Below are 21,417 nucleotides of genomic sequence, written 5' to 3'. Positions count from 1 at the left end.
CAGGAGGTGCTTATCTTGTCTTAAATGCCAGACTTTTTCTGTTCCATTGGAACTAATTGATGAAAGTCTTGGTCACTTGATGGAAAGTGTACTTCTTAGGCAGATTGATGAAAGTGTATTGAATAATTGATTAATGTGCATGGATCAAAATGAGAGCTGACCAAAGTTTTTGAAGGGAGCTTTTTTGTTTGTTTTGTGATACCCAAAATACATTAGGTGTTAATCAGAAGATCACTGTTCTGTTTTGGATCCAGTTAAAGTAATTGTAAGCTTACAGGTAAAGCAAATTGCAGGCATGCCAAATACAGATGCAACTGCCAAAATGGCGTTTGTTGATGAGGTTTTCTACTATTTGTTTTTATATGCTCTTTTCAGTTCTAAATAGCCTTAGAAATAGTTCATAATAGATATCCAGCTGTCTTGTTCATTATACAGTACACTCGGTCTTGTGTTTGCATACTTTTGCTTCTTAACTTCTACTTACTGTGTTGTATCTTGCATCTCAGTGGCTCCCGAATGTATTTTAAATAGCTGATCACTTTCAGGTTATTGCAGACTGGTGGGACACATGAAATTGAAAACTAAAACCAAAGCAAAATCCAGTAACATTCAGCTAGTTGCTGCAGAGAACTTCCCTACGGCGAAGATAGTTTGGGAACCACCTAATCATTTTAAAAAATGTACACTGAATTCTTTGAGGAGAAGTAATACAGGTACTTCCATTTTTAGTGGTCAGGGATTACTGGGGGCTGTGGTACACTAGAAGACATTTCAGTGCAAAACGCAAGTATAGTTTCTGGGTCAGGAGCCCGGGGTTAGGCTTCCTTCTGTCATCTTCCAGTGGACAGTACACATAGCTCAGGTACAGTCATTTTTGCTTTTTCTATGAAAGGGTGAAAAATGCTGTGCTTGATTCTCTCATAAATCGTGTCAGTGGTAGAATGTTGCATAATAGTTTTGATGTGCTTTTCTTGACCTGAATTTTATCTCTCTGGCTTCCTGATAGCAGCCTTATAGCTAGAATATTTTATAAAAATTGAATTTGCGTCATCGTTTGGTTAGGTTTATGAAAGTTTTGAAGATGACTCTCTGTGCAAGCATATGAATTCCTTAATACTTGTATAGCTCCCATTCCTTTTGACCGTGTCTGTGCATGTGTCCTTAAGTCTCAGATGTTCAGTCTTAAAACAGACTCACATGCTCTTTTTTTAGGTTAGTATTGTATAGTTGGTTAATAAAACAATTTCTGTTGAATCTTGAATGTCTTCCATCCGTATACTATATATACTTCACGTTTAGTTGAGAGCTGACTCCAGGTAAATGAAAATTTTAAAAGGTAAGCTAATAGTAGTAATCATCAATAAATATTCTCAGAACTTCTGAAAACAAAACCAAGGAGATGTTGCCAACAGTATGCTATTATTTTTTTTGCTTTAGTGAGATATAATACCATGGGTCCGTCAAAGTCAAAAACCAAATAATGCAAGAGTACAAAATCTTGTTTGAAAACTTAGTAACAAAAATAACTGAGCTGTCTCAAATTTTAAATGGTTTTAAATAAGGGTTATACTTAAGAGAAAAAGAGCAGAAAGTTCTTTTGAAGATCTCTGTAGCTGAGTCCCTGTCTTCTCTAAAGCAAGATTTTAACTTTGGCCTGTCTGTTACCTTGTCTTTTCTGTAAACAACTGATCTGTATATCCAGAGTACATGTCTCTGCATGCACGACAAAAAAATGGGGAAAAACAACAGGGAATAAAACAGAATCACTTTGTCTCATTAAGTTTTCAAGCTGTTTCCCTATGTAGGTTTCTCAGTGATTTGTTGTAGCTAAGTGATGGAGAGGTACAGCATCATACTAGGCTATTTCCTTGAGGATGTTTCTTCAGATTTTGAGGACCTCTTCCTTAAGCAACTGTCAAGTTGAAGCTAGTAATATTTGTGTCATTGGTGAATTCCAGGAACACTGCCGGGTTACTGAGGTAGATAGGTAAAGCAGGTGGATGTGTTAGGCCAAGACTTGATAAGTGATTAGAAGCCTTGGTTTGTTTTTAAAAATAAGCAGCAGAAAGCATTTTCACCTTGGCAAATCCCTTGTAACAGGACGTACGTGTGAATGAATACTCTGTGTGGAGTTCTCTCAAGTATCAACTATGTTATTAAAGCACCAATCTCTTCCTACCTGTTCTGGATCCAGTGTAATAATTTTATGTTTTCACTCAGTTCTTTTGTCTTCTCTACAACCCCTTCCTTTCCGGATGAAAAACTATAAATCCCTCAAACAAGTGAAACTGTTCTTTTTCCAACGGACTGCTTAATCATCTTTGCCAGCTTTCCTGTATAGCCCAAGGGTTGGTTTTTAATGCTTCTCTCTTAAAAATAGACATGTCAGAATGCCTTGTAAGCTTTAAGATCCTGAAAGTATGAAGAAAACGTTTTTGCATGCCTTATTCTGCCCTTTGCAGTACACATGCATGCTAGAGGCCAAAACTAAATGTTGTGTTGCTTCTTTCCCATTTTGTTTTTCAAAATAGTCATGGAATTAGCTGAAACAAAAATAGTAATTTTAGCTTTTTCTTTACAGGTTTGATTTTACTATTCTATCTGGTATTTTATGGCTTCCTAGCAGCACTCTTCACATTCACAATGTGGGTTATGCTTCAGACACTGAGCAGTGATATACCAAAATATCGTGACCGGATTTCTAGTCCAGGTAACAGTGTATTTATTTTTTCATAAACCTCTGTCTGGTTTAACAGCTAAGTTTCATTTGAGACCGAGTTGAAGCTCGGACTGCCGATGGGAAACTGTGATTATTAGTTACTTAGAGGCTTCAAAGGTAAAACTTGGTGTGAAGCAAGTTATATTTATAGCACAAAATCAATCAGTAGCTTTTTGTTTGTATGTGCTAACTTTTGTTTTCTCTAAGCTCTTTTCAGTTGAATTTGTCATGTAAGTAGACAGCAGTTTTACCTGAACATCGACCATGCTGTAGAAGTGAGTTTATCATTTAATCAGACTGCTTTAAAGATACTATAAACCAGTTCTTTTGGATCATATGAAAGGCTACCTGTGATTAGTATTTGATACTTTGAAGAAAGTACAGGAAGTCTGTACTACGGGGGTAATTTGCTTAAGAGCGTGTGAGGACTGTGCTATGAAGGCATTTCCAGAGTTTTCATTATAGTATTAGCTTTCAACTAACATGGACTGTCTGGATTCCAGGGGCTGTTGACCTATTATGTAGGGTTCCTCTGAAGAGGGAGAGTCCCATTTTATGATAAAACTAAGTCCACGTAACATGTAGCTGCCACTGAAAGTGGTGTCTTCCTGGAACAACTACTACATTTGTGTACATGCCTATCCAAGTCCCACTGTTGGCTGGTCCAAGGAGCTGTATGTGACAGAAAAAAACCCCTGCACAAATAAAAATTAATGATAAGGTGGTTGTATTCCTTCTTTTTTTTCTTTATATTTTCCCTTTTTTTACTTTTAAAGATTGTTTTAAATATATCACAAAAATCTGTCATCATAGGCTCTATTCTGATGTATCTCCATACTGGAAAAAAATTAAGGATTTTCTCTCTGAAAGATTTAAAACATGCTTGTACATACTTTATACCAAAGAGATTAGTGTTTTCTTATTTCTGTATCTAATGTCTAAGTATTTGATTTGTATATGCAACTTAAATGATTGGGCCACCTGAAAATTTGATAAAATATTTCAAATTTTATAATAACTTGGCTTAGGGACGAAATTTATGTTTAAAACACAACAAAACTAAATGGCTATGCAATATTAATATTTTGTTGGAAGTTAGATGAAATTATTTTTAAAAATTTTTCCCTTTTTTGAACTCTGAACTCTTAATCAGCATCTTGCAGCTGCATTGGCACTTCAGATGATAACAGTAATCTTTGTGTGAGCAAGTTGCAGTTGGGCCAACCTGATAAATATTTGCATTCTGCACAGAATTTGTTCTGATACAATGTCCTTTTATAAGGGATTCTTGAGGATTTGTGCTGTTTTTTCAAGCTAATAATGGGCTAAATGCTGGAAATAATAATAATTATTTAAAAGACCTGCTTAATTTAAAAAAAAGGTGGAAAAAAGAAGGAAAAAAAGGAGGTGGGTTAGTTGACCATTTTTCCCTGTTTCCTTTGTGGTAGTCAGAACCTTGGTAGTGGATGGAGCTGTGGGTAGCTGTGACTTAATACCGGACTTGAGTGTGAGTTTTTCTCTTGTGCCTCTTCCAGTTCAGGGAATTAATTTTCCTTTGGTTTGAAGTAAGTCATGGGGGTGATTGTTTAAAAAAGTATATATGCCACAATTAATTTTTAATTTAAGATTCCTATAACATTTCTGAATTAAATTTTTGTATTAACAATGTCTTTAATTACTCATACATAGAAGTTAGTAAAATTGCTTATTTCTGTTTTAATGTTTCTCTTTAACTCTGTCATTTTTCACTTGCAGTGAAACATGTCATGTTCCTGGCTGTAAAACTTTAAATTATAAAAAAAATTCTACACACAAAACCTGGATGGCGTAGGTCAAAGGTTTTACTTTTGTGTTAAACATACTTGGAAATCTCACAGTTGATTTATTTTGTAATTGTTATTTGGCTTGCATTGTACACTGGCATATAATAGTATCAATCAAATCCAGATTATTTAAAAACCTTTATTTTTAAATCCCTCTTGGAACTATAGAATAATGTAATCTCTGTTACAATCCTAGATGTGATCCTGTGTTGAGGCTGCTAATTCTGTTCCTCTAGAAGAGCCAAAATCCTGTGTCTCTTACAGTCTATGCATCAGTCCTTCAAAAAGCTTTTTCTGTAGAATTTACACCATAGTCTTTAGTCAGACTGTGATCCACTGGAGTTGGAGCAGTCTCTTCATTTTAGGATGTTTTTGAAGTTCCCCATAAGCAATAAATCTCTTCAAATTATGGTTTTATCCACTGATTACTAGTTTAGTTACAGTTGAAAAACAGCATCTAAGACTTTCATTTACAGTATAATTCTATAGATAATAACAATCTCTTCTACCTCAAAACCCCTTAGTGTGTAAAACCCTTCAGTATCAGCCCTGTTACTAATTATCTTGTATTTTGTTGAATCCCAGTTCAGGGTGGATGATGACTGTAATGGTGTAAAATAATATGCAGCCAAAAATGGTATTTGTAGTTTTATATAGACTGTCAGTCAGTAAGGAATTTAGTTGTGGCTTGCCTGGAAATAACTTAACTACTGCTAACACAGAAAGGAGAATTTATAATTTATTGGAAATCCTACAAAAAAGGTAGGGTAAAAAAGCATTAAATTATTTATTTATATATTTTTAGAATCTGAAATATGCTTGTCTGTAATAAGTTCTAGTATATACCTTTATTATTTACCAGTTTAAAGTATTTGTAGTAGTTTCTGCTTTCAGATGAGAAGCTTGGTCATTTCTATAGGTGAATCCTTAATAGACCCAGGCTGCTTTATTGCACTTTTTATATGCTCTCCAGAAGCTTACTGTGATCAACTACAGTAATGTATTAAGAATACAACATTAAGACAACTAATCCAACTTTTATCTTCCCACTGTAGTTTATTTTGTATAAAGAAGGCCTCTTCCTTTTTTTTTTTTTTTTTTTTTTTTTTAAATTCTGGTAGATGAGTTGTGTTTTCTGCCTTAAATTGTATTCATTTGGAAATCTAGTTTTATTTGGTTTTGCCAGAGGATAGGAGACTACATGGCATTCTAAGCTGATACAATTAGTTGCTACCATAACTGCAACTTCTTGACTTATGCCAAATTTGATGTTGATCACACCATTTTAACATTCTAATTTAGAAGAAAACAAATCTGATAAAAAAGAGGTTAGGTGGATTTTTGTTGTGTTTTTTGTTTTTTCTGTTTTCTTTTGTGGTACTGCAATGTCAGTTCTCAGCTATACTTGAAGAGACAGATGCATGGACACTCATCTGTTAATCACAACTGCAGGGTTTTTATCTGTTCTAATTATTTATATTAAATAAGAGTTATCTTAAGGTAGTGTGAATAATAAAGCAATCAGTCATATGCCCTTTTCTGAACAGATTTAATCTCTCTGCTATATCTGGTGGTGTGGGGCTATTTAATTCGCTATTGAAGCTGTGATGGGTAATAGTAACATCAGGTATCTGTATTAGTGACAACTGATGGTACAGGGCTGTAGGTATTAGCAGACAGTGGAGTGTGCCTTTTGCTTTCACCTGCTACAAAAAAATCCGTAAGATTTAACTCTGTACCTTTCTTTACCCATATCCTGGGAAGGACAGTTCAGCTCTATCAAGGGCCCGAACTCCATGTCAGTGTCTGCCTTTTTCATCCTTCCAACACAAAGCTGGACTTCAGCATTTGGTAATCCGTGTCCCTGTGTGTTCCGCCGGTCCTGGCTCCCTGGCTGTCCATTGTTCCTGTTCCAGCACCCGCGGGCAGCAGCTGACTGAAGGCAGCCGTAGGCCCCCCCTGCAGCGGACAGGGAACCCCGACTGCTGCAGTGTCTGTGCTGGCAGCCTGGCAGGCACCTCACCAGCCTTGGTAGTTACCGCAGCCTGACTGAGGCATGCCCCTTCCAAGTGACACGTGTGCAGTGGTTTAATAAAGTTTCTTGGATTCTCTATGAAACAGATGACATCTAAACTTTCTGTTTGAGGAAAAGACTAACAACTAACTTGGCTTGTCTGTTTTGATTGGGAAATCTTTCAAGCCATCTTTATTCATTATAAAGTTCTATAAAATACTTTGTTTCTTGTGGATTTCTATGAGATTAATACAATCATAGCTTCGCTCTATATAGCCTAAAGCTTTGAAGCATGGCTTTAACTGGAGGTTTTCTGGGTGTGGTTTTGGGTATTTTTTCCATTTTTAAAGTTTAATTTGCTGAATACTGAAAGTGGGAAGTTAATCAGTAAAATTCTTTGATTGGAAGTGATTGATGATTTTGCTATTCCTAATCAGTTGGGTTTGGTTTGTGAATTGCAGTTACACATTGGATTGAATTTAAGTATTAATTCATGTAATGTTGATTTTGATAACTGGCTTTGAACACAAACTACCTTCCAGTACTATGGAGTACAGGGGTAACACTGATGTTTCTTTACAGATAGGTATTTTCCAATTTATGGTTATGATTTTTGAGTAGATTAGAGTGGTGTAGGAAAGGGAAATTGTTTAGTTCTTTACTTGCATTTTTTCTTTTTAAGGACTTATGATTTCACCAAAGCCAGACACTGCATTGGAATTTTACTTTAACAAGAGTGATGCCCAGTCATATGCAGAATATGTTTCTACACTTAGAAAATTCCTTGAATGTAAGTAAGTTACTCACAACTGCCCAAGTAATTCAGGAGTCTTAGTGTTGAGTACCTTAGTTTCCTTTTTTGCTTGTAGTTACCAATTACTAATGAAGACTGATACAAGTTCAGCTTACTCTAGACATATGTGTTATTAAAGTATAGATTTTTACAGAAAAAGGTAAGTATCAATACCTACATTGGACAGGGAGCCTGAGCATGAGGAGTAGCAGAGAGGTTTGAGTCCTAGTGCTGTGATTTGGTGACATGGTTGTTTAAATACTTCAAGTTGTAGAAATTACATCTGCCAAAAGAATTCAGTGTAAAATTACGTAGTTCATATATTTGGAGGCAAAGTTTACCAGGACTTAACTGATCTGTCTTCATCTAAATGGCTTGGTAAACTGACTGAGAATCCTTTAGTCTTAAGAACTTGTTTGCCTTTTTAAAAAATGAGGACTTAATTCATTTTCACCCTGATAACACAGTATTTATGGGCAGAAATATTAAAACATTGAATTTAGAACATGGAGGAAAGGTAATACAACACAAGAGTGAAGGATGGCAAAATTGCTAGTTTTAAGTCATACATTATTTTATATATGTGCCTGTATGTACACTTAATCTAGTAATACAGAAATCAATTTAAAATATTCATAAATTTAACCCCTCAAAAGTTGTAAATTGGAATTGAGGAGGTGCTGTAAAATCTCACCTGTGTGCACGAGTTACTTTGTTAGCTATACAAGCTATACTTCATCTAGATTCGCAGCTTTCATGCCTAATGAAAGCTTTTGTGAGTAGGCTTTTCTTTCAGAGCTCTGCCAAGGGTTCCTGGGAGGAATGCTACATTTCATGATTACCTGCCTCTCCTGCAGTTCAGTGGATTCTTGACTCTCGCATTGAGAATTAACTTTCCATTTTTTAATTTTGTTTATGCTTAGCTGGGGGCAGGGTGTAAGGGAGGCGTAGAAAACCACAAAATGTGTTAAATGTGAATAGATGAGTGTTTGTGACAATGTGATCTCTGTACTTTTGAAACACAAAAAAGTGAGAAACAACTTGTGATGTTAGTATAACATCAGTTATACTACCTGATGTAAATGTAGAGGTGATTTAATATTAGTCATTGAAATACTTGAAGTTTTCCTGTGTCTTTTGTAAAAGAAACATATGCAAAGGGAAAACTGGTTTAGTTTCCAAGTAAAAACTTGATTGTTTACATTTTAATACATTATTAGTTTAGAACACATAATTAGTTTAGAATTACTTTATGTACAGACATGAATTAAGTTGTGATTATTGATATAATTAAAAAAGCAGGACAGCATTTCTTTTGTAATACTCTTTTTATTCTTTCATTCAAGTGACACTTCTTGATAGGCTTTGAAAAAGGGTTAAGATGGATATAAGAGACATAGTGCTCTGAGAATAGTCCTTTGAGAAAGCTCCTAGACAAGTAACAATTATAAATCAGATGCTTATATAGGCTTCTGCAGTTTTTGACTACTTGTATGCTTTATCCACTGATTTACAAGATATTTTTGTTTCATAGCATATGATGATTCAAAGCAATCCCAAAACATAAACTGTACACCAGGAAGGATTTTTGATCAGAATGATGTTGCTGTTAAAAAGGCATGTCGATTTAACCTCTCTGAGCTTGGACAGTGCTCTGGAAAGGAAGATAAGACCTTTGGCTATTCTAAAGGAACTCCTTGTGTGCTTGTGAAAATGAACAGAGTAAGTGCCTACTTATTTTTTTAATTATTAGCATAAGTGCTCCCAACTACCACCGTATGAAAAATGATTGTAGAAAAGCACTGAAATACATGTTCAGTTTGCTTTTCAAGTTTTGCTTCTCATTTCTGGAATAGTGCAATTTACTGAAATGTCTAGCAGTTCATGTGTTCCAGAGAGTAAAAGGAAGTGAGCTTTTTCAGCATTCTAATACAAGTATTGGCTTTGATTCCTTGCATCAAAATATCTAAAAACCCTGTTTTAAGGAGTACAGTGCACTTGGTTTTGCTTATTGTTCTGTGTAACAGATTCTAAACCACTGTGCAGGTAAAGTGTGTTTTACTTCATGTCTGTGTTCTAGAAATGTAGTTAGAATGTAATACATTCTGTAACTCCTAAACTATGTAAGGTGATGAAAACTTCACTGAGTGAATAGGTGTTTGACTTTTCAGTGATGTTACACATTACTTGAAGTGCTGACTCGTTTGAGCCATTAATGATGCATGCTGAATGTAAAATAAGAAAGTAGTCCTTTTTGTGGCCACTGTAACTATTTGAACTTTAACTTAACAATGCTTTAAATCTTAGTCCTAGTCTAAAATTGTGATTCGTATAAAAATGACACTAGATAGATTTGCTCCCTATATGAACTCTGTCATATTAAGTGGGGGAAAAGTTCAAATTCAGTCTGTAAAACTGGAAAGGGAAAGAAAGGCTACAAATATTTTAACTTTCTCTCCTTTAGATAATTGGATTAAAGCCTGAAGGAGAACCACGTATACACTGTACATCTAAGGTCAGTTCTGAATGTAAGAAATAAGTGCATAGTTAATTTTTCCTGTGATTAGGATGAAAAGTGAAGTAATATACTGTGTCAGAACATTTATTTTACTCTCTTCCATTCTTGTTAGACTTTGTACTTTTTGTCTTGTTTTCATCTTACTGTATGTCTAGTTTAGTTCTAGTGTCTTTACTTTCTTCAGTGTACTTTATAAAAATACTTTTTTGTTGTTCTTTCGTCTTTAGATGTATTTGAGCTACCTGACTTTGATTTAGAGTCAAGGGAAATGCATATATGTTATTCGTGGTCACACGCATTTATTTATTTATTTGCTTGCTTATTTATTTATTTATTTATTTATTTATTTATTTATTTTATTTAGAGTTGTGTTTTGTTTTTCCATTTCATAACTTATATTTTTATTTTTTCTCCATGCTGCAAGTGCACCTTAGACAATTTTATAAATGATGGGTAAGACACAGTGTGGAAACTAATGTTACTGTTCGAGTAAAAAGTTGCCTTCAAATCAAGTATAAACTACTCATAATAATGGCTATCTATGCATATTTGTTGTGTACCAGTGGATTTACACAGAATGTTTTATGGCAGCTATAATAATTACTTTGACATGTGCATATTTTTCCTAGACTGCTTGGGGAGCGTTGAAAGCTTTGGTAAGTTAGTAGCTTGAGCAAGGGCTGGAGTCATGGCTTTTACCTTGAGGTGACTGATTAAATGTAGGCTGGGAAATTTCAGTAGTTAGAGATGAATACTGTAAGTGTTCCTGCCTTCATCGTAGGTACCTGTGGTAGGCATAGATTTTAATACTTGATTTTTGTGAAAGTTTTGATCTCTTCATGACAGTCTGTTGCAAGTAAAGGTGATTCCTTCTCTTACTTGAGACTGATTTCTTTGTGTGAATTCTTAAAAAATGTTCTGCGGAGGAATTCTCTGCTTCTTTAGAATAAACCAAATCAGTTCCTTCTACTTTTACTAGTATTCTTTCTTCTTTGACTTCTCTAGTTTATAATTTTTTTCTTAATGTTGTGTCCTGAACAAGAAGTTTGCCTCTAGCTGAGGTATTGTTAATGACAGAATTTTTCCCTCTGTCATCACATTGGAAGTAATAATGTCTCTTGAGGTGAATCTGCTGTTTGTAATACATTAAGTCTTTAATTGTTTCAGTATTTACATCTTTCTTTTGGTTATTTCCCAGTCTGTATTTGTAGATGTGATTTCTTCATGGTCAGAGCTTTGAATTTCATTCACGTTTTTGGCCCCACCTCTAGTTTTTCATGATGATTTTAATGGGATCAGGTTCTCTGAAGATTTTGAACTGCTTATGGCTTGGTGCCATCAGTGAATTAACTTTCTTTTACATCTCCCAAGTCTCTATTAAAAACACTAAATAGGGTGCAGGGCAGTTATCTTCATTGCCAACTGAAATGCCTTGTGATGTGTTGAGAAATAATTTCAAGTGATTTATAAAATTATTGACGGTAATCCTATTTTATGATGACTGTATTTCTTCAGCTTTCTTACATGAATGCTCTATGGAGACAGTGGTAAGAGCTGTGCTAAGGAAATCACCGAGACAATGCCTTTTTTTTATCCTCTTAGGTGATCTCACTAGCAATAAATAAGTTTGATAACAACTTGGTTGATCATGGTGGGGGTTTCTTACTTTTTTTTACCCTTCAAGATACTTACAAATAAATTGTATGGTATGGTATGGATTTTCTTGCATCCCCTTTAAGGACAAAGTACTACTTTTTACCATATCCAGTTAGAATTTCTCTGATCTACTCAACTGGTGTTTTTAAATTTTAAGATTTTCAGTCTTACTAGTTCTTGGGTGACTTGTAGGGAAAATATTTGTCAGGCTTTGTCGCTTTGAATGCATCTATTTTATCTTTAATTAGCTTATTCTCACCCTACCTCATCATGATTTACCTGCTTAGGAAAGCTTAAGCATTGGTCACAATTCATCCTTCTCTGTTGACAACAAAGAAGCATCAACAAGTTTCATTTTCTCCTTTTGTCTATGCTTCATTTTTACAGAACTTACCCTTCCTTCTGTTATGCACCTTGCTTACTGAAACTGAAGGATTATGCTGTTCTTTACATCAGCTTATGAAGCCTTGTCTCCAATTCCATTTTTATTTCCTTGACTCTAGCTGTGTAATGGTTTCTTCCTCTTCTGTAATGGATAAGGTGAATAGTTACGTGGAAATAATATCTTGTGGCTCTTCTGGATCTTGTTGCAAGGATGTGCACTGTGACCCTCTTGTGTGCACGCTGGAAAGGTGGAGAAGGATAGCCAATAGGTTTTTGTGTATTTTGCAGATGAGTTTATAATTGCCTTGCATCTGCCACTGTATTTGAGTGTTCCCTAAATACTGGCTGATAACAAAAATTGAAGTGTAGTGGTCATTTGTACTTGTCTATTGTTTCTCTTATTTGGGGTGTTTACCTAGTCTTTACCTAACTAATGTGTTCTGTTGGGGTGTTCCTTATGCTTTCAGCAAATGTGGATTAAAAGAATTCAGGGTGTACCACAAAATTTCATCCAGGTGACATGCGTTTCTGAAAATAAAGTCTGCGCTGGATATTAGCTTCATAGAAGCATATTTGTGCACCAATGCAACTTACTAGTAATTTTAAATCATATCAGAAGTCTTTAACATCTGAGTGACGAAGATGGATTTTGCTTAAGAGATGATTTAATTGAGCGGAGTGGAAATCCTACTATGATGTTCTCTTCATTATAGAGCCGACTTTTTTTTAACCAATTTTTCTTTCCCCTTCATCTGTGTTTTTGAATATTTCTTGTTCTTTATAGTTAGTTTTACATATATTGAGAGCCATTTGGGGAAGTGTCTGCCTGGATTTAACATAATCTTTTAAATGGAAGAAAAAATTATTTTAATGAAGAAGACAAGTCTCTCAAATACAAAATTAGGTTAATAGCTCTTTCTGCACATCCTGCCAGTCTTTGCCACCTGAAATGTCATTTTAAGTTTTTCACTTTAAAATTTACATTCTAAAAGCATTCTCCTGTGAGGCAGTTCTTTCTTCTCCCTGCACTTTTCATGTGGATTTTTTTTTTAAACTAGGAAAATTTTAGATGTATTTGTGATTTCAGGGTCACCACACTTGATAGTTGGGGATGCTTCTCCCTCTGCTCCCATATAGTGGTAGCTGTCGTGACTGTAATTTCTGTACATTAAGTGTTTGCAGTGTCAGACATCAATTACAGCTGGTTCTTCCTCCTGCACCCTGGAGGAACTGAGCTGCTGTTGTCCTGAGGATCTCCACAAAGGGAAACAAACCAAAAAAGGATTGCATTTCCAAGATGTTTGAAGATCAGCATTTTAGGTCTTTGGTTTGGGGCTGGAGGTACACAATTTCATGTGTGCTGGAACATCTTGCAGCAGTATTCTTTGACGTTAAAACTATCTTTACTGAAAACTGGAAGATTTGATGCATGATTTTTTTTTTTTTTAAATTACAGAAAAACAAAATAACCTTAATTCCAAAATATACCTATTTCCGCTGTTTAGTGACCATCTTGATGTTGTATTAGGTATCACTTTCTAGTTCACAAGAGTGAAGAATGGCTATATGAATGACACTGTGCCTTGCTATTGTCAACATAGTCAGCATCTGAATTACTTGTTTTTTGACAGAAATCTTAGATATTTTACAGTTTCTACTAATGGATACCGCTTTTTATCTTGTGTAATGATACTGTTTCTTCTCAAATGATTACAGACCAGTCTTGCCCAAGTTCTTTCCTTGGGTCTTTGTACATTATTTTTAAATCTGCAAAATTATTCTAAGACACAGTCTTATTAAAGATCCAGTAAGTGAGGTGGAAGTCTATCTATCCAGCTAAGTGGTCTGATTTTTAGATTGGCTGACTGCCTGGAACTCATGGAAATTGTAAATGGTAAGCAGAAAAAGTGCCACTCACTAATGAACTGATTCTTGAAGCTCTTCAGCAAATGAAGCTTGTTTAGGTGTTGGGTTTTTTTAAAATTGGGTAGGGATATTAATTAGGATTAACGAAGTATTACAGAAACCCCCAAACTCCACCGCAGTTGCATGAAACAAGCAGTTGCATGTCCCAGAACCAATCTGCTATTGCATTGATAGCCTAATGCATATATATTTATGACTGCATGCGTGCTTGTGTTTAGCTGCTCCAGAAAGCTCTACTCCTATTTCTTCCTTGTGTTATGCTGTATTCTAAACTTTTTACCTATTTCAGAAATACATTTGAAAAATTGGTATTTTCAGCTGCATGAGCTTTACATAAAATAAAGAATAATGGTGAAAAGCAACATATTTCTACTTAGTAATTATTTTTGCTAGCTCAATATCCACAATACCTAATAAACATATATTGAAGAATTGGCAATAATTTAGACTGCAAAGGAGCAAGAATGTGGCCAGATCCTAAACAACATACTGTATGTTCTTTTGAGGAGGTGAGGAGAAGGTATTCTTGAGCTGTGATTTATTCTTTACTATTTTTTGATCTTTGTTGGTTTTTTGCTTAGTTCTGTTACTACAGTTGTCTTCTGAACTTTTTAGTGTATCTTCTAAAAATTGCAACTGTTGTATATGGTAGAATAGAAAAACCAATGAAAGTTAGTAATACACTTTGAATTTTTGAGTTAGACTGAAGAAGCAGTGATGTTCTGAAGATACATTTAGAATTTGGGGGGGGTGTGTGGTTTAGTGGCATTTCCCTTTATCATGGTAATATGTTTACATTTTTATAGAAAGTCACATTAGATGTGGACATTTCCTAGTGGTTTGAGCTTGCAGGAGTTTGACATCCTGCCAGGATACACAATCCTGAGGAATACTGTGTATAGGGAGGTGTTTTTGTATTTTTCTACTGATAGCCTGTGTCTGGGACAGCTCAATCATGTATACCTATTTTGTATACCATATAGATGGGTGACTCCTTAGTCAGAAATTAGGCAGTAGCTTTATAGATAGCTGCTTCTTATTTTACAAGATTTGGGATTATAGGGGAAAGTCAAGTGATAAGGCATGCATATGTATATTATCCCTTTAAGGTGGTGATGACACACAGAAACCCTAGTAACATCAGCATTTTAAACTTGTGTTCCTTTTAGATAGTCTGTATTCCAAGCCTAGCTGTAAGGAATAGTAGTACACTATTGCAGGGAGGGGGTGGTAGTTCTTGGTGAAGGGTTGCATTGTTCCAAATATGAGAGGCTTAAAAACCTGGTTTTAGACAGAAGTTTAGACAGAAATTAATGTTCGCCTTAAATACAGATGTGCTTTTGCTTCACCAAAATACAGGCTTGCTTGTGTATACTGGGGATTTTAGCTTATATATGGAGTTTTTATGGTTGTTGTTAAATTATTCATTGCAATTAATATCCTCTTCCCTCCTCCCCTTTTCTTTGACTCATAAGGGAAACATGAAGGCAAGCTGTCTTGACTTGATTACTAACTTAAATACTACTGTTAATAATCCTTACTATAGCAGATGTGCGCAGCATGTAACTGTTTGCCAAAAATAAATCTATTTTGGAAGTTATTCTAAGAGTTTGTAGCTCAGTTGCCTTTTCTTAGTGATCTTGCACTTGATCATTGGGTTATAGTTCTAATTTTGTATTCATTTTTATGCAAGCAGATGTTAACTTTTACTTTTGTTGCTTTCTCTAATAATAGGAAGAAGGCATGGTTGAGATAAATTATTTTCCTCCTGAAGGCTTGATTGACTTAATGTACTTTCCATACTATGGGAAAAGCTTACATGTAAGTATGCCTTAATGATGGTCTTCGTTTTGTGTATGTTTTGTTTCATATTGTTACATTTACAATTACTAATTCCAGATTGATTCTGCAAGTTTGAACTCTGTAATGAGGTACTCATAAGAAATATTACCTATGCAGAAATTTCACAGTGCTTGATGAGATTAGAGATCTGTTTTAGCAGACATAGGAAACTGGACATTGTCCTAACGAAGAAGAGGCTGTATAGTAGCAGTAATAAGGGCATCTGCTGGTTTCTGATCACTGATACCTTTTGGAATCTTTTTGAATGCAGGGAAAGACAGGAGAAGTAAACTGATTCATTGGATTACAATACAGTTTCTAATAGATAATCCTTGGGATTTATGTATATCATATTAAGTTTATAATTCATTATGGTGTTGTTGATTATATTTCTTTGTGGCTTTGTGGTCATGTTTTCATTTTGCTCTGTTTTGAAGAAGCACTTCAAGGCAGTAGATATCTAGATTTATTTATTTATTTAAAAAAATAGTCTTTGTATTTTTTTTGCTTGCTCCATCTATCCTCATTGTATTCTGACACAGATTTTATTTATCCAGTTGAAGAACACTTATGTTTTAAAAAAGCCCAAAGATTACTACTTTATGAACATGGAATACAAAGAGTTAAAACTCAAATTTATTTTCAAACTTAAATTTAGGGTTTTTTTTCTTTTCTCATATCAACTTGTGATAACTCCATACAGTAAAATCTGTACCTCTGTCAAATAGAAAAGTATATTGCCTCTAATTGACCACGTTATTTAGTCTAATAAACATCTTCACTGTTCACCACTGCAGATAAAAGTACTTTTTAAACATAAATCTGTTAAATCCTTACTCTGTCACAGTGGCTGTTTATAATTTTTCAAAAGTGACTTTTGTGCTAAATTATTCCTTTATCAGTTATTTTTCAAGTGTACTCTATGCTTACTTGCAGGAGTTCACATAACTTTTTTTTTATCCTCACATGGCTTTTACTAATGAAGAAGAATTTTGTGTTTCTTCAAGGCTGGCTTTCATGTTACTTACGGGTAGTTCTGTGTTTTCCATTTTGTTACCAGACTTCCTGAATTGGTAAACCATCCATTTTCTTAGACATAACAAGATTAGAGAAAGAATGCCAACCTGTGCTTCCAACAGGCAGAGTCAGTGTGTACTCTGTCCCCTTCTTTGAATGACAGAGGAAGGAAAGAGAGCACTGCTTCCCTAAGAATCACTACATGTAGCATCTGTAGACCTTGAGGTGTCAGAAGGTAGTTTGTACCAAAGACAGGGTGAAGAACTTTCTTGACAAAATTCCTTTCTTGCTGCTATACTGATGGAAAAGGAAAGATTATGAAAGCAGACTAACAAAGTCAGGCAAAGCTCAATGCTATTCCTTTCTTGACCTTAGGTGATTAGGAAAAAGCTTACTTTTAAATTTTTTTTTATTACATTTTTTTAATAGTTTTTGTTCAATGTCCTTTCATGTTCACTTTATCATGTGGGATAAGGGCTGTGGTTTGAGGGATTCTTCTTTATGTGAGGCTCAATTCTCATATCATTAGTATGAGTTGTGAGAGGTTGAAGTATTTGACAAGGTATCAAGAAATAGGATCGATCTCTTGGCTATGCAACAGAATTTTTATCAGTGTGGAATTGTTGAATTACTTTATTCTGTAAAGAAGTTCAGAGGATTCATGTAATCTTGCTGCTCTTGTGCTAAGGTAAGAGCCATCAAAGTACTAATATCTACAGTTTTGTGGTCCAGAACGGTTTTTTGCCTTTTGCTGCTCAGCACAGTGAGCCCAACTCCCTCACCTGAGGGAATGTTAACTTTTTTAGATCATCTGTAGTGCTTAATGAGGATGCTGATTCTCTTCCCTCCTCCCCCCAAATTTTATACTGAGTGAAAGTCCATCCTGTTATCATCTATCTTCAAAATATCATAGAAATTTGTGTACCTATCTGAAAAATCTTGGTGATGAGAAGGCTTCTCTGAGGAAACACAGGAATTTTATTTCTGATTTTTAGAAAACTCAATACCTCAAGTGTGGTATCACCCTTACAAACGGAGAATTTTGAGGGTGACTTGCCTACCTGCATTTCTCCCTCTCAGTTTGAAGTTTACAGTAGCACAGGAAAATTTCTGATCTAGTAAAATGACCATCTGAGGAAAGCATTTATTTCAATCTACTTCTTACTAGTACTTTACATTAAAGATTTTAGCACATCGGCTTCCATGCCATCATGCTTTGTAAATGAAACTTCGAGTATCTTGTAGTGCTTTCTTTAGTAGAGATGTAAAGAAGATAGCCTAAAAATAACAGAAGAGTATTAAGAAGTCTCTTACGTTAAGGGGGGGAGATCAAACACAAAATTTTGATCAAGTAAGATTTAAGGCTTGTATTTTTATAATACTGTAGTTTCATACTTAGTCCACTGGCTTATACGAATTTTTACCAAGAAAATAAATAACTTTGCTTAATCAGCAGTCAGCAGTATTGCAATATTGACCTAAAATAGAAATAAATTATGGAAATACTTTATGAATGTTGGATGAAATACTGCTTTAACAGTGTATAATAAATAAACTCTTATTTAACTCATAGGCAGTCTACAAGAGAATTCAAGTTGTCCTAACGGGACTTGAGAAATAATATTGAGTTGACCAGAAAAAAAATATTCTGCATTCATTCTTTAATTTTTAATATAGGGAATGAAGTCAGCAATTGTAATTGTCCTACCAAATATGATTGACCAGGGTTTCTGTGTAAAGCTATCAAACAGATAACACATTTTAGAATGGATTGCTGCTGAACAACTAAATGGGATAGGGTGGAAGGGTAGCTAGTTTACTAGTATTTGTTAAATCATGCTTTTGGCAAAACCCACTTAAAACTATGCTAGAAAAGTTATGTTCTGTAACAGATTTAAAAAAACCCAAACCCAAAACAGGAGACAGTAGAATGGCTAGGAGGGACGACTATCATTTCAGAGGCTGTTTCAGGTAGAGGTTTCTAGAAAAATTGGATCCAATATAATAGAAAGGGGTGAAGTCATGTGCCTCTTGAAGATACTGTCTGTGACTTAAACTATGTTGAATGTATTAATTAAGAAGTGGTATGAAGAATGTATACCTGACTATTTAACTTAGAAAAATAGAGTCTTACCCAAGTCACATTTGACTTTGAAAAGTTGGGTTCTTAATTAGCTTTTTTTAACTGTTCTGATGGATTAAATGTTAATTTAAATGCTAACTTACTCTGGTATCTCAAATATTTTCCCCATCTTTCTGTTTACTAGGCTCACTATTTACAGCCTCTAGTGGCTGTTCAACTAGCAATTAACTCCAACAGTACCAAAGAAGAAATAGCAATTGAGTGTAAGATCCTGGGCTCACCTAATTTAAAAAATGAAGATGACCGTGACAAGTTTCTGGGACGAATTGCCTTCAAAGTTCAGATGACTGAATAGCTGGAGTAAAAAACTCTCCACAAAGTAAACATTGTGTTGTCTGTTTTGTATCAGCTGGACATGCCATTCTAGGATATGAGACCACCTTGGAGAATGTTAAGGTGGTTTATGGCATTCAGGGTAGCATAATAATATGCTTCCAAATCGTATGTTTAAAATCCCTCAAAATAAATGCCTATCCTGCTTCTGCCTGCCCCATTGAAACAGTGTACAGACTATAGTTATGTCATAGGGACCTGTAAATAGCTGTTTTCAAACACATAATAATGGTGACCTTTGTTCTGTTCTAAAAATGTGGTTTTATCCCCCCAGTGAGTGTCTCAAGCTTAATGTGCTGTGCTATGTAAATATTGTATTGATTTAACACTGGTTTAATTGTCATATCTCAATGCTGACACAGTTATAGGGATAAATAAATGGTACCTGATTGACATAGTGATTTTTTTGTAAGAGTAAATGCCTCCAACGTAAATTGTGTGTATGGGAGTGGGTGGGTGGATGGCTGGCTGTGTGGAGATGCCTTAAATTGTAGACTGGGTGGTGTGGGAGAAATGGATTTTAAGAGTTGGTATGGATTTCTGAAAGTAAGTGCTCAACTAGTACTTTCTTGTGCTTGTCACTGTGCAAGTATTGTGTATATGTAATACTTGGTATAGAGTTTGGTATTCTAGCTGAGGAATTGAATCTTTTTGTGTTGTTAATTGCTTGCGATATGTGGAGCACAAATAAAATCTATACAATATTTTAGAACTTTTTAGTTCAGAAATATCAATATACAGCAATTAAAATTGTTTAGGGTCCTGGTAACAGTTGTACAACAGAGCTGCTTGAAAGAAATGGCCTCGCTATTGTGGGAATAGGCTTTCATTTTCCAATTAAAAAATTTCCTGAAGAACCTCTGTTTAAAAAAAAAAAAAACCAAAAAACCAAAAAAAACAAAGGATTGTCGATTAAACATTCCTGTTTAATTTATATACTTTGTTTCGTTGCATCATTTTAACATGCTTCACGTCTTCGTCTGCTCTTTCATCTGGGATTTTCTGTGTATTTCCTCATCATCCATTTAGAAAATTGGTGCCATCAGCTGCTTTATAGAAATCTCCTATTAACTTAGTGTGGATTACTTGCAGTTTAATTTAAACATTTTTATTAATCCAGTTGCTAAAATTACTGCAAATAGACTGGTTTACTTGTGACTGCTCCTCACATTAAACCCAGTTGACCCATTATATTGGGTTATAACTTCGGTAGTTGTGCTGACATGGAATTTCTGTTACTCCAGGTTTTTTGTTTAGTTTGGTCTCTTGTTTTTTTGAGCACATGGTTGACATTCTGTGCTTTCAACATTAAAGACCACAGCAAATGAGCATTTGTGTAAATACCTGTATGTTCTGCTACTTTGGCCTAAATTTGTTACTTAACATGCTTTTATGGCTAATTCTTATAGTGGTTTTAAATATTTTATTTAAATGAATGATTACTAAAACTCAAGATCCAGTCTTAATGCTCTTCTTTGAAAATGTCAGAGGCCAGTCTAAGCCACATTAGTGCAAAAACTTTTTTAACACCTGTGCAAGCTTACCCTGCTGCACACTTGGAGGAAGCCGCTCTTAATGGGACTTGAACAGTGTCTGGAACCACATTAAACATAGATTTATATTGACCTGATACCATTCAGCATGCTTTTTCGTTGTCTACGAAATTGTTGTTCCTACAATATGCAATGGGTAACTTTTGTAATAATAGCATGCATTAATACTGAATAAGAATGTTCTTTCAAAACATGCCATTACTAATGTTTTAAATCATGCACTTTTAGAGCTGGGATACCTGAGTTCTTGAAGATGTGACTAATTGCTTCTCTGTATATTAATACTGCCTGAAAGTATTTTTATTAGCCGTGAGGGAACCTGAAGTGTGGATGTTGCATATAAGAATGAAAAGGACTAGATCAATGTAAAATATTTTCACATTTGTGTTAATTTAGGAATGGTAAGAAGTTCTGAAGAAATACTCAGTTTTCAAATGAGCTGATTTTTGCAACAATTTCTCTTTCAACTTACCTATATAGACAAAGCATGAAATGGCAACTCTTCACCAGCACTTTTCAGATGGGTAGAACTCAATAAACTCCTGTTCTCCCTAGATTTTGTAGAAGTGTTTTTGTTAAGTTTTTTTCTAATTTAATCATATAAGAATTATCAGTTGGGGGGAGGGGGAGAAAGAAAAAAAACTTCTGAAAGGGTTCAGCTATCCAAATCAGCATGTAAAATGTATGTAGGTAATG

The 21,417-nt window shown here is 34.8% G+C and overlaps 1 protein-coding gene across 2 annotated transcripts; it reads left to right on the top strand.

Annotated features, from left to right (window-relative positions):
• The first annotated feature begins 2,550 nt into the window (after positions 1-2,550).
• ATP1B3 (ATPase Na+/K+ transporting subunit beta 3) lies at positions 2,551-21,277 on the top strand. Of its 2 annotated transcripts, XM_026855126.1 has the most exons (7): positions 2,551-2,710; positions 7,239-7,346; positions 8,884-9,071; positions 9,814-9,864; positions 10,497-10,523; positions 15,568-15,654; positions 18,960-21,277. In XM_026855126.1, exons 1-7 carry the CDS (start codon positions 2,644-2,646, stop codon positions 19,128-19,130), a joined length of 699 nt encoding a protein of 232 aa, XP_026710927.1. In that variant the 5' UTR covers positions 2,551-2,643; the 3' UTR covers positions 19,131-21,277. The 2 variants fall into 2 exon arrangements, with proteins under 2 accessions (XP_026710927.1, XP_026710928.1); XM_026855127.1 differs by lacking the exon at positions 10,497-10,523.
• Positions 21,278-21,417: the final 140 nt, after the last annotated feature.

Source organism: Athene cunicularia (assembly GCF_003259725.1).
Source record: "Athene cunicularia isolate RWA chromosome 9 unlocalized genomic scaffold, athCun1 chr9_part1, whole genome shotgun sequence".
Lineage (NCBI taxonomy): Eukaryota > Metazoa > Chordata > Aves > Strigiformes > Strigidae > Athene > Athene cunicularia.
Note: the sequence above shows the minus strand (reverse complement) of the source record. Positions and strands in the feature narration are given on the sequence as shown.

Excerpts from the sequence above, each read along its gene's own strand:
- ATP1B3 (XM_026855126.1), top strand. The coding sequence starts at position 2,644 with ATGTGGGTTATGCTTCAGACACTGAGCAGTGATATACCAAAATATCGT. Across the intron at positions 7,347-8,883 it reads ACTTAGAAAATTCCTTGAAT|CATATGATGATTCAAAGCAA; the intron begins GTAAGTAAGTTA and ends TTTGTTTCATAG. Across the intron at positions 9,072-9,813 it reads TGCTTGTGAAAATGAACAGA|ATAATTGGATTAAAGCCTGA; the intron begins GTAAGTGCCTAC and ends TCTCTCCTTTAG.